The sequence below is a fragment of the Papaver somniferum genome, chromosome 6 (assembly GCF_003573695.1).
Source record: "Papaver somniferum cultivar HN1 chromosome 6, ASM357369v1, whole genome shotgun sequence".
Taxonomy (NCBI): Eukaryota; Viridiplantae; Streptophyta; class Magnoliopsida; order Ranunculales; family Papaveraceae; genus Papaver; species Papaver somniferum.
The window spans coordinates 110,569,863-110,583,457 of NC_039363.1; the positions used below are offsets into that span (position 1 = coordinate 110,569,863).

The 13,595-nt window shown below is 36.4% G+C and overlaps 1 protein-coding gene across 1 annotated transcript; it reads left to right on the forward strand.

Moving 5' to 3' along the window:
• The first annotated feature begins 1,817 nt into the window (after positions 1 to 1,817).
• On the forward strand, positions 1,818 to 3,452 carry LOC113288850. The gene is made up of 2 exons (XM_026537976.1): positions 1,818 to 2,514; positions 2,735 to 3,452. The coding sequence occupies exons 1-2, from the start codon at positions 2,227 to 2,229 to the stop codon at positions 3,086 to 3,088; spliced, it is 642 nt and encodes a 213-aa protein (XP_026393761.1). The 5' UTR covers positions 1,818 to 2,226; the 3' UTR covers positions 3,089 to 3,452.
• Positions 3,453 to 13,595: the final 10,143 nt, after the last annotated feature.

Consider the following 13,595-nt stretch of genomic DNA (forward strand, 5'->3'; position numbering starts at 1 on the left):
TTAATCATTTAGAAGAGAGAAACATGTAAACCCAAAATTCATTCGACTATTCGTGTAACCGTGAAGAATATAGTAAAACAACAAACCCCGTGGACGTAGGCCTTAGTGCTGAACCACGTAAACCTTGGTCTTATTTACATTTCAGCACTTTATATTTATTTAGCCCCATGGATCTTTACTTATACGTTTTGTTTTCTTTGCTTGTACTTATATCCCGTGCGCAAACGCCTCGCATGGAGTTGTTAGATGAGGCTATGATAAACCCGAAGGTTTTGAGCCAATGAATCAACACTGGGATATCATCATCACAAATCTCCTTAGATGATGATGATTGATTGTGAGCACTCGGATCCCTTCGTGATTTTTGTGTTCACAGGTAATGTGATAGATAAATTTTTCGTTGTTTATTTACATGAAAAAAAAAAAGAAAAAAGGAAAGATTAGTCAACAGTTTTGATCCAGTCAATTATTGACTTGTAAATCTGTTACATTCTCGTAATATTTAAAGAGGGAGAATCCATAAATACTCTTATATGAACACTATTATACATGATTTGCGTCATTTCCTCCGCAAAATCTAAAGCCAATGAGTTTGAATTTAATACTTTGATGATACGTTCCTCTTATAAATCCCCACATTCCTATCAAAAATAAACACATCTACCGATTTTAATTTCAACCGATTTTATTCAAAGGGATGGATGTTGGTTTTATACGTCTCAAATTTTGCTCATTTTTAGTAGGAATGTAGAGTCTTATAAGATGAACATATCATCATAATATTAGATTTAAACTCATTGTCGTTTCGAATTAGCGAAAAAATGACGTAAATCATGTACAATAGTGTCCACATATGCAATATCTAAATAAAGTGAATGATTTTTAGGTATTGTTTGAGATCAATCTGATTATTTTATTAAAGTTCTACATTTGATATTTGTTAATGTATACCTGACACCAATATGAGTCAACTTTCCGAGCTTAAATTAGCAATATTGTTTATATGATCAAATTACTGATTTAAATGATTAATTAAATTTTGTTAATAATGTCGGTATACTGTTAAAGCTCATTTCATAACTCAGCGTATCACGTCAACTCCAGTACGGTGGAAGTATGGAGTTCAATCTCCCAGTGATGTAGTAAAATTCAAATCCATTTGAAATTGTGCAAAACAAAGATATGGTAAATAGAAAGTAAAAAATAAAGAGAAGAAACTTTTTTGATTTCTTAGCCGCAATAAAAGTTCATCCTTCTAATTTATTTTACTTTGCTGTTATTTTTTTTTTTTGGCTCTAATTTAAATTTGTTGTTTATTTAAATTGAGATTAGGAAAACAATTGTTTAAGCAGGGTATTAAGGTAAAGAGCACTGTCCCTAACCAATAACAAAGAAGCATACGGATTCTGTGCTTTTGGGGATACATCCAATGGTCGTTATAGTTTTAACCACAGATCGAACGGTCCAGCTGAAATTATACAGGAGTATTTGGTTTCTGAAAGGAAGAAATATGGTACGGGATAGATTCGTAAAATGATATTATTAGAAGGGTATTAAGATAATCTATTTTTAGGGTTTCTGAAGTGTTCCAACTAATGAAAAGGAAGATATGTGAGCATACGGATCTGTGTTTCTTTGTGATAAATCCAACGATCGTTATTGTTTTCCATGTGATTGGACGGTGCAAACGATTTTAATCTCGGAGCGCCACTGTCACTCTTCAACTAGATCCAACGGCTGTGCATTTAGGCATTCCAGAACTCGAGAGAAACTCTGTATTCTCATTTCTCACCCCCACCACATCTTTCTCTTTTCTTTCTGAAAGACTCTCTCTCTACTTTCCAACCACTCAAAAAATGAGTTCCTCCCGTTTAAGCAAGAAAATCATGTTTTCGAATTTTCGCAACGGAAGAAAGCGTTCTGCTCGTAACAAAGCAGTGGTTCGAGTTTTGTTTGAAGCACCACCAGCTTTGTTTGCAGCACCAGATGTAGCAGATCAAGAGCCAGTAGTTGGTGAACATGAAGAAGAAGAAGATGAAGAGGTGAATTTCAACAGTGGAGAATATGATGAGATTCGCGATGAGATCCGTCATGAAGACGAAGCAGTAGCAGTATCTAATCTTAATCACCAGAGTGATAAAGATGAAGATGAAGAGGAGGAGAGAGAACAATAAGATGAAGAGAAGGAGATAGAAGAAGAAGATGAAGAGGAAGATACTCTGAACAATGGATACCGTGATCGCAGAGAAGAAGAAGAACAAGAGGGAAGAAGATGAACAAGAGAGAAGTCACAGGGAAGAAGATGATGATGATGATGAGCAGGAATATGAGGAGGTGGAGCAAGAATTCGGATCTAGAATCATTATACATTTTGTTAAGAGAATCTATGAATATGTTTCAAATCCAGCCAATGGTTCAGTTTTTCTCCCAGAAGGAGGATTCATGTTCCACACCAGCAATATTGAACCGATTCAGAGTTTTTCTTGCTGGGTATTTCAACTCAAAGACCAACCTGTATGTAAGTATATGTTTCCTGATCTCATCTCTCTATTTATGATTGAATATGGATTTATAATTTTCTTTTATTATGAATTTATGCAATTTTAGGATTTATGAATTCCATAATATGAGTTTCTGCAATTTTAGGGGTTATGAATTCCATAATATGAGTTTATGCAATTTTAGGGTTTGTGAATCCCATAATTTTGTTCTGCAATTGATTGTTTGAATACAGGGGTTCCGTATCAAGACAATTAGGGATGGCCCAAAGAGGTACGTGAATCCTCGCTTCAAAGAAAATGATGAATCTGTGTTTGAGATCAACGTCAAGGCTATCAAGACTTTAGTTGATGCTGCTGGTGAAGTTGATTCTGTAAGGAGGGACCAAGTGAGCGCTTCAGAGAAAGTAGCCGAGTCTCTGCTGATGTTAAGGGAAATTCGTGTTCCAGGTTTGCACGAAGAAGGAAGGGACGCGATATATATAGAGTTCTTGAGAAGTTGGCAGTCGCAATGGAAGAAAACCGAAAGGTCACAGGAAGGATGTGTAACCTTAGAAATGGTTTGTTGCAAGTTTAATTTTTGGAGTTAGCAACTTACTGTGTGGGAGGATTTTTGTTTTGTTCAAATCAATACTATTGAGAGAGTCAAGGGAATTTAGTGTTTGTGTTTGTTGATAAGGGAATTTAGAAATGGTTTGTTGCAAGTTTGAGATTTAGAAACTTACAGTGTGGGAGGATCATTGTTTTGTTGAAATCAATACTATGGAGAGAGTTAAAGGTATAGGTGGTGATATTTGTTGATAAGTGAGAGAAATTTAGAGTGTCAGGTGTCTGAATTGAAATCAGTAGAATGGTTGGTAATAGTATTTTCTGGTCAGTGTGGTTTGTTAAAACCATTGTAATGAAATGGAAATAATAGTATTTTCTGGTAATTCTCAACCTTCTTGATTACTACTAGTATTTTCTAAATTTTGATTCTCAAGTTAATGTTTCTTTTCAAAATGAATTGGCACAATGTTCTTAATAAAAAATACAGGGTAAGGGGCAATTTTAGAAAGCCACAGAGTAGTCTCCAAAATATTAAGCGCCACTTTATTCTCACACACGAAACAAATAGAGTACTGACAGCAACAAAGTTGGTAATGTTGTGGGAATGATCGACATCATTACCAGTTTACTTAGAAAATTATTGAAAGTTTCTGTACCATTCCCTCTAAACTGCTTCTTCCAACACTGCTATCTTTTCTTTGCCAACGCCTATTTTTTCTCGTCTTTAAGTCTGGCCATACCTTAAATCATTCCTTCGTGCTTGCAAACCCTCGATACTATTCTTGTCAGAAACTCGCTTGAGCAAAAATGCAGTATTAGAGTTTGTAACATGCTTGACTTTAGACATTATCACTATATTCCAGCAAATGGCAGAAGTGGGGGTTTAATTCTCCTATGGAAAGATAACATCGGTCTCCAAGTTATTTCAGGAAGGGCTAATATCATCAGATGTAATATTGAGCAACATCTATACACACCCAGCTGGGAGCTCCTGTGCTTGTATGGACCACCGGATCACCAACTCAGAAATGGTTTCTGGGGAAATTTCTCTCAACTGTTAGCATCCATAGACTCACCTTACTGCATATTTGGTAATTTAAATGTCCTTATCTCAGCACGTCTAATAGCACTGATATCAGTTGTAGAGAATTTCGAAATTTACTGCGTGATAGGGATGTTATTGACTTGGGATTTACTGGCCCTGCATTTACTTGGTCCAACAATGCCACTCAAAGACCTTCTACTCTCGAGAGACTTGATAGATTTTTGTGCAATTCAACTTGGAGATTACAGTTCTCGGAAGTGGCAGTTCTCCACTTGCCAGGAATTTACAGCGATCACGCCCCCATTCTTCTTAATACTATGAGGAAGCAACCAAAGAGAAAAAGACAATTCAAGGTAGAACTACATTGGACTGAACACCCTCAATTCCTTGAAGTGGCCAAGAAAAATTTGGAGATGTCGAGTGGCAGTACCATTAGTAAACTCACTAAATTGAGTGAAGGACTCACCAAATGGAGTCGACTTTTGGTAATGCGGAAAGAGAACTAGAGGCAGAAAAACAAAAGTTGAGTGATGTTCAATCCAGAGCTCACTTGTATGATTTTAGAGAAGAAGAAAGAATCATCCGAGACAATATTAAAAACTCTAATGGACAGGGAAAGGATGTACTGGGAATTGTTTGCAGTATTGTAGGCTCTACTGCCTCCCATATATAATTCCTAGTATGATGATAATTCAAATTAATTAAGTAATTATATCACCAAGACATGAGATGCATAATTTAATTAATAGTACTACAAAAATAACGTTCGGGAAATCGGGATAAGAACAGAACCGGCACACGGCTTGAAGATACAGGTGTATGTAACATATGGTTACTATAGACAGGTGCAGACATCGTTGTGTCAAGGATACAACTATTCTCACTCATTCAAAGCCGTAACTACGACTGTATCCTTCCAATTTATAGCTGCCAAATTATGTCGACATTCTAATGTCTGTCAATCATGTATTTTTGGTATACAAAACATGTAATATCTTGTGTAATAATAGCCGTATATGGCTCTATATATTGAATGAGAATCCACAATATCATCTGTGGAACATTTCACCAAACTATCGTGTTCTGTCTTGGTATCGAGTCAAAAGATCCAAAACTCACGCTTCTTTTCTTTCACCATGGCTGAAACTTCAACACTTCACCAAATACACATCAATCATCTGATCAGTGTCAAATTCAATGACAACAACTATTTCCTATGGGTGACACAGTTTAAACCTCTTCTCAAAGGTTACAAACTACAAGGTTTTGTTGATGGTACAATGGAAAAACCAGCAAAAACCATACCTGCTACCGAAGAAGGTGCACAACCAACTCCTAATCCTTCTTATGCAAAATATGAGGAACAAGACCAAATACTCTTAGGATGGATCCTTTCCTCCTTATCTGAAGGTGTATTAGGTCGAGTTTCAGGTCTCTCAACATCACATGAAGTATGGGAAGCTCTTCAAAGGAGATATGCACCAAAAACCAAAGCTCATCAAATGAACCTGAAAAGAAAACTACACAGTCTTCGGAAAGGTAACAACTCAATTCAAGATTATTTCTCGAAAACTAAACAACTTCTTGATGCACTTGCAGCATCTGGAAAACCTCACTTTGAAGAGGATATGCAGGAATCAATTCTAGCTGGACTAGATCAGGCTTATGACTCTATTGTCACAGACTTAAGCATTGTCGACAAGATCGACATGGATACTTTTCAAGCTCATGTGCTTTCATTTGATCTCCATCTTGAACAACAGTTAGCCGTTTTGCAACAACCGCTAGCCAATGTTACTGCCTCATCAAACTCCAGACCATTTCAGAAACAAGACCAAAGGAGATACTCAAACAATCGCCCACAAAATCAATACAACTATCAGCCTAGAAATATGTATCAAGGTGAAGGTCCGTGTGAGATCTGCAAACGCAAGAATTATGACGCTCGATTCTGCTGGTTTCGTAACAAAGTGGACAACAACAAACAACCAGCTGCATACTTGGCTCTCCCTGGTGGTCCTGCTGATAACAACTGGGTGACTGATACAGGTGCAACTCATCACCTAACTGCAAATCTCAACAATCTCAACATTCAGAATGAGTATGATGGCACAGAACAAGTGTGTGTAGGAAATGGTGAGGCTCTCCATATCGAAAATATTGGTAATGCCTCCTTTACTCATAATAAGAGATCTTTTCAGTTAAACAATATCCTCCATGTACCTCAAATAAAGACCAACTTACTTTCAGTCTCTAAATTCTGCAAAGATAATAACGTTTTATTTGAATTCCATGCAACTTCTTTTGTTGTGAAGGAAATCCAGACGAGGACAACCCTGTTGCAAAGCAGACTTAAGAATGGGCTATATGTCTTTGATGTTGTTCGAGAGATTCAACATACAACACCAGCTGCTCTACTATCCAATACAGTCCCTCTATGGCATCAAAGATTGGGTCACCCAATGCTTCGCACTGTTTTTAGGATGATTAAAAATCTTTCCCTTCCTGTTTCAAATAAGAAATTTTATTATTGTCACTCTTGTCATATGAGCAAGAGTCATAAACTTCCATTTCCTACTAGTAGTAAAATTATTGATGAATCATTGAGTTTAATTGTTGCTGATTTATGGGTTTCACCGCATGTTTCAAAAGATGGTTTTAGATATTATCTGCTTCTTCTAGATGTTTACTCACACTATACTTGGATTTATTCACTAGCTAGAAAATCAGATGCCTTTCCCATCTTTATTCAATTCAAAAAGCTGATAGAAAATCAAACAAATCATAAACTCAAGGTATTTCAATCAGACAATGGTGGAGAGTTTAGGAAGTTCACTTCTTTCCTTAATAATTCTGGTGTTATACGTAGATTTTCATTTCCTCACACATCTGCACAAAATGGCATTGCTGAAAGACGCATTAGACATATCACTGAGTCAGGATTAGCTCTCTTGTTACAGGCCTCCATGCCAAAATCCTACTGGGTAGAAGCTTGATGAGCACGAAAGTGCGACGCATTTTCACCCATAAATACATTAGATGGGACTCATTTTATCACTAATAAACTTGTTTGTAGGTGTTTTTGTGAAATAAGCTCTTATGGAAAAAGTTGCTCGAAAAGTGGTTTTTGTACCCCGAAGGACACAGGTTATTCGGACTCTCAGTTTTGGATAAGGGGAACCCAATTACTAAGGGGCATCCTAATTGCTATTCGCACTCCCGGATTGGATAAGGGGAAGTCATCTTCAACCTTTTGAATTTGAAAAATGGCGGGAAAACTGGTTTTCAGTGGAACAAAATTAGGGTTGTGTTTGTGGCGTGAATAATGAGATTCAATCGCTGAAACTTCTTGGGTGAGTCTGTTAAGGCTTAAGAGGTTTGGTATGATCGATGGATTTCATAAACTTTAGCTGGGTTGTGCTGAACTTTTGATTTGAAGAAATACTGGTTTTGGAAAAAGTTCTTCAACAAAACATAATTAGGGTTCGAATTTTGGAGGCAATTTAAGTAGACTCAAGGGCTAAAATTTATTGGCAAGACTTGATTAAGCTTCACAAGCATGGTATGATCAACGTTTTGGATTGGAATTGGTTGGAAATTCAGTTTGAATAACTCAGGGAGTTTACGTATTTTAAAGAACCCGATATTGTTGTTTTGGTTTTGGACGACTTTTTGGGAGATTAAAACAATACAGTTGATTGGATTGGGTCTGTTTCGTCTAAACAGGACTGGTAAGTCCTTCAGAACCGGTGAAGTTGGGCTGCATCGTTGGAGAGAAGAAAACATGGAGCGTATAGTTGGTTAGAGACATTCATGGGATTTTCTGTGACTGGCTGAGTAGTTAGTGTGTTTGACTCTATCAGAAATAGGTTTTCAACGTGTTGGAGGGTGGTTGAATGATGCAGACGCGTGAGAATATAAAATGGGGAAGAAAAATATACAAAGATTATTTTCTTTTACTGCCGAGTTATGGAGAGATTTTCTGGAGTAATGATGTGTTATTCGTGGCCCTGTTGAGTATAAATATGTTGCTGTTGTAGCAGAGAAGGCATCGAGTGTTTGGGGGTAGGCTACAGATTGGAGAAAATTGCTGCAGAGAAATCTGCAGCATCAGCAGAAGAAATAGTGAAGAACACGAAGAACAGACAGACAAAGACAATCGTTAAACTCTGTCGTTTATGCTTAAGATATAAGACTGTACAGTGCGACAGTTTACCGTTATTCTCTGTGTCAGTGGGTTTGAAACGGTTATAAACGTTGCGATTCCCTGTTTTAATTGATTTTCTCTTCTTTGTAAACACCATTTGAGCAATGAAATATTGTTTTGAGAGTGTTTTCACCATGTGGAGCTAAACCTCTACACTGGGTCGACGGAGGAAACCAAAATTCGTCATGTGGTAAATTCATTTAATTATTTATATGACTATTTGCATTAAATTAAAATTAGAAAAAGATTTTTCTTAATTAATTGTCATTTCGTTCGATGGTTTATGCTTAGGATCAATTCTTTTGATATGCCATGCTTAATATTTACAATTAATATTTTAAGAATCTACCTTAGGCAAAGAATTAGAGTCAAAATTCTTATTGAATGAGCTATAATGGTTTAGAATAAATAGGTGAATCACATGAATTTGAATATTTGGTGGAATCCTAGTCCCAGTAACTCTGTTTATTATTTTATTTAAACCTTTAAATTTAATCTTCACAAGTCTTAGAGTTCGAGTCTTTATTACTACAATAACAATTAAAAAAAATCATATCATTTTGGCGCCGCCGACGCGGATTTGTTTTTAGATTAATTTTTAGGTTTATTTTTATTTTGTACAGTTAGTTTTTCTTTTTTTCCCCTTTTTATGCGTTTCTTTTTGTATTTCTTTTCAGGGACTTTTTGAGGATGATGACTTCTTCTGAGGAGACGTCACCTACGATGACGCTGGCGGAATATAAGCGTAGAAAGTCAAATTATCAGGAAGCCTCATCTGAGATGACGCTTGCTGAATATAAGCGTAGGCAATGGTATGGAGTTTCTGCTCCACATGAGGTAAGTGAAGAATCTCCTCTAATGATATATGAGAATATTACAAATACACACCACCTAGTTTGGAACAAAGATTGAGAATTATGTAATGCCAAAAATTATTTAATGATGATGATGATCAGTCTTGTAGTAACTCTCGGTTCCAGGCAGAATTTGTAGATGACCCTGTGGATGATTGTGTACATGATTTGCCTAATTGCATAGATGAATCTATCTCACAAGATAATTCACCGAACTTAGAGGTTGTTTCTAGACCCCTAGACTTCCAAAAGTTACCTAATTTAGGGTTAGAATTGTGTGCTTCTAAAATTTTATTGGAGTGCTTTGCATCTAAATACCCAAAGGACTTGCCTATTCCTGATACAGTGCATGAGCCGATTGATATTTCCCCAGTCTCAATATAATCCCCATATTTTGTTCTTTACGCACTTCCTTGTGCAGTAAAAACTTGGTTTAGTGGTAAATCTTGGTTTTTGATAGTTTCAGAGTTTCCACGTTTTCATAACATAAGTGTGAAGCTGTCATTTGTAAATGTTGTATTTTGAGTTGATCCCCAAATTTTCAGGTTGTTAGTTTATGAGGATCCTTTTTGTATATTCCAGTAGGTGTACTTTTATTTTATTTATTTTTATATTTTCGTTTAATTTTTGCATTATGAATTTCCCATCTTAAGTTTTGCGTTGGATGACTCAATTACATTGAGGACAATGTAATGTTTAAGTGTGGGGGAGTGGTTAACTTTTTACTTTAGTGTTTCAGGAGTTTTATTGCAATTCATGATCAGCTGTTGAGCGGGTATATTGAAAGTTTGTAGGTAGTTTATGACCAGCTATTGAGCGGGTCTTAAAAAAAAAAATTAAAAATAAATAAATTATGACCAGCTGTGTAGTGAGTCTTTTCTTTTTCTTGCATGTTATGACAAGATGTGTAGCGGGTCTGGATTTTTTTTTTTATGATTGTTAGGGTTATGACCAGCTGTGTAGCGGGTCTTTTCTTTTTTCTTGCATGTTATGACCAGCTGTGTAGCGGGTCTAAAAAAAAGAAAATTGATATGACCAGCTGTGTAACGGGTCTCTCTCTCTCCTATTATATGACCAGCTGTGTAGCGGGTCAGTTTTATGTTTTTCTCGAGGACTAGCAAAATATAAGTGTGGGGGAATTTGATGAGCACGAAAGTGCGACGCATTTTCACCCATAAATACATTAGCTGGGACTCATTTTATCACTAATAAAATTGTTTGTAGGTGTTTTTGTGAAATAAGCTCTTATGGAGAAAGTTGCTCGAAAAGTGGTTTTTGTACCCCGGAGGACACATGTTATTCAGACTCTCAGTTTTGGATAAGGGGAACCCAATTACCAAGGGGCATCCTAATTTCTATTCGCACTCCCGGATTGGATAAGGGGAGGTCATCTTCAACCTTTTGAATTTGAAAAATGGTGGGAAAACTGGTTTTCAGTGGAACAAAATTAAGGTTTGTGTTTGTGGCGTGAATAATGAGATTCAATCGCTGAAACTTCTTGGGTGAGTCTGTTAAGGCTTAACAGGTTTGGTATGATCGATGGATTTCATAAACTTTGGCTGGGTTGTGCTGAACTTTTGATTTGAAGAAATACTAGTTTTGGCAAAAGTTCTTCAGCAAAACATAATTAGGGTTCGAATTTTGGAGGCAATTTAAGTAGACTGAATGGCTAAAATTTATTAAAAATACTTGATTAAGCTTCACAAGCATGGTATGATCAACGTTTTGGATTGGAATTGGTTGGAAATTCAGTTTGAATAACTCAGGGAGTTTACGTATTTTAAAGAACCCGATATTGTTGTTTTGGTTTTGGACGACTTTTTGGGAGATTAAAACAATACAGTTGATTGGATTGGGTCTGTTTCGTCCAAACAGGACTGGTAAGTCCTTCAGAACCGGTGAAGTTGGGCTGCATCGCCGGAGAGAAGAAAACAGGGAGCGTATAGTTGGTTAGAGACATTCATAGGATTTTCTGTGGTTGGCTGAGTAGTTAGTGTGTTTGACTCTATCAGAAATAGGTTTTCAACATGTTGGAGGGTGGTTGAATGATGCAGACGCGTGAGAATATAAAATGGGGAAGAAAAATATCTAAAGATTATTTTCTTTTACTACCGAGTTATGGAGAGATTTTCTGGAGTAATGATGTGTTATTCGTGGCCCTGTTGAGTATAAATATGTTGCTGTTGTAGCAGAGAAGGCATCGAGTGTTTGGGGGAGGCTACAGAGTGGAGAAAATTGCTGCAGAGAAATCTCCAGCAGCAGCAGAAGAAATAGTGAAGAATACGAAGAACAGATAGACAAAGACAGTCGTTAAACTCTGTCGTTTATGCTTAAGATATAAGACTGTCCAGTGCGACAGTTTACCGTTATTCTCTGTGTCAGTGGGTTTGAAACGCTTATAAACGTTGCGATTCCCTGTTTTAATTGATTTTCTCTTTTTTTCTCTTCTTTGTAAACACCATTTGAGCAATGAAATATTATTTTGAGAGTGTTTTCACCATGTGGAGCTAAACCTCTACACTGGGTCGACGGAGGAAACCAAAATTCGTCATGTGGTAAATTCATTTAATTATTTATATGACTATTTGCATTAAATTAAAATTAGAAAAAGATTTTTCTTAATTAATTATCATTTCGTTTGATGGTTTATGCTTAGGATTAATTCTTTTGATATGCCATGCTTAAGATTTACAATTAATATTTTAAGAATCTACCTTAAGCAAAGAATTAGAGTCAAAATTCTTATTGAATGAGCTATAATGGTTTAGAATAAATAGGTGAATCATATGAATTTGAATATTTGGTGGAATCCTAGTCCCAGTAACTCTCGCCTTTGTTTATTATTTTATTTAAAACTTTAAATTTAATATTCACAAGTCTTAGAGTTCAAATCTTTATTACTACAATAACAATAAAAAAAAATCATATCAAAGCTTTCTCAACTGCATGTTATCTTATTAGCAGACTACCTGCATCTCAACATGAGGCCAAATCTCCACTCCAACTCTTATACAACAAAAAACCTGACTGCTGCTTTCTAAAGGTCTTTGGCTGTCTATGTTACCCATGCGTTCGCCCATATGTCTCTAATAAGCTTGAACCAATATCACTACCATGTGTATTCATTTTTTACAGTGATGCGCACAAAGGATATCTATGTTTACATGTACCTACAGGAAGGTTGTATATCTTTCGACACGTCAAGTTCGTAGAAACAAGCTTCCAATTTGCTTCCAAGCAACATGTATGTATCACTAAACCCATTTCCAAGCCATCCATATCCACAAAAATATTTGCATCATCCAATTTTTCTAATTCATCTCATGAGAACATTGTTTCTCAACCATCCTATCCTCTGCTACATACTCCACCAATGTCACCTATCATGGATAATTTGCAGTCACCACCTTTGTCCCAAAATATGGATAATGTGCAGTCACCTTTAAATACAGCAGCACCAGAATCTACCACAGCAATCACTTCTACAGAAACAACTACTTCAGCAGCAACACAACCATCTATGTTACAACCGGCTCCATTAGCTCCACCAGCTCCACCGGCTCCATCTGCACCACCTACATAACATCGTATGATGATTAAATCTAGAGATGGTATCAAGAAACCAGTCAAAAAGCTTTGTCTTACAACAACAAAATATCCACTTGCAGAGACAACACTCACCACTCCATCGTCTTATCCAATATAGATACCTCCTATGGATGATGAGATTAATGCTCACATTCGTAATGGTACGTGGAGCTATGTACCACATGAACCATGGATGAATTTGATTGGCTCAAAATGGGTGTTCAAGGTTAAACAGAAAGCATGTGGTACAATTGACAGACCAAAAGCTCGACTAGTGGCTAAAGGATACAATCAAAGAGAAGGTTTTGATTATGACGAAACCTTCAGTACCGTGATTAAAACAAGCACTATCAGACTTGTCTTGTCAATTACAGTGGCAAACAGTTTCTCCTTGGGACAATTAGATGTTCAAAATGCTTTCTTGCATGGTGTTCTGACAGAAGATGTTTATATGAAACAACCAGTTGGTTATATTCATCCTGACTATCCAACTCATGTTTGCAAGTTGAAAAAGTCAATATACGGCCTTAAGCAAGCTCCACACACTTGGTTTTCAAGGCTTAGCACGTATCTAGTTGATCTGGGTTTCAAAGGGTCTGTTGCAGACAATTCACTCTTTATCAATAAAAATTCAGATGGAGTAACTTATGTCTTAATCTATGTCGATGACATTATCATCACATGTTCCAATTCTTCTCTTATTACAAACCTAATATCTGCTCTGAATTCTGTTTTTGCAATCAAAGATTTAGGCGACCTCAGCTACTTCTTGGGAATAGAAGTTATTAAGTAAAAAAGAATCAGTTTTGTTGATCCAACAAAAATACATCACTGATCTTCTTAAACGGACAAAG

What these genes read in the sequence shown, in the direction of transcription:
- LOC113288850 (XM_026537976.1), top strand. Translation starts at nt 2,227, where the DNA reads ATGGATACCGTGATCGCAGAGAAGAAGAAGAACAAGAGGGAAGAAGAT. An exon ending in TTCAACTCAAAGACCAACCT is followed by an intron (nt 2,515 to 2,734) that starts GTATGTAAGTAT and finishes GTTTGAATACAG; the next exon opens with GGGTTCCGTATCAAGACAAT.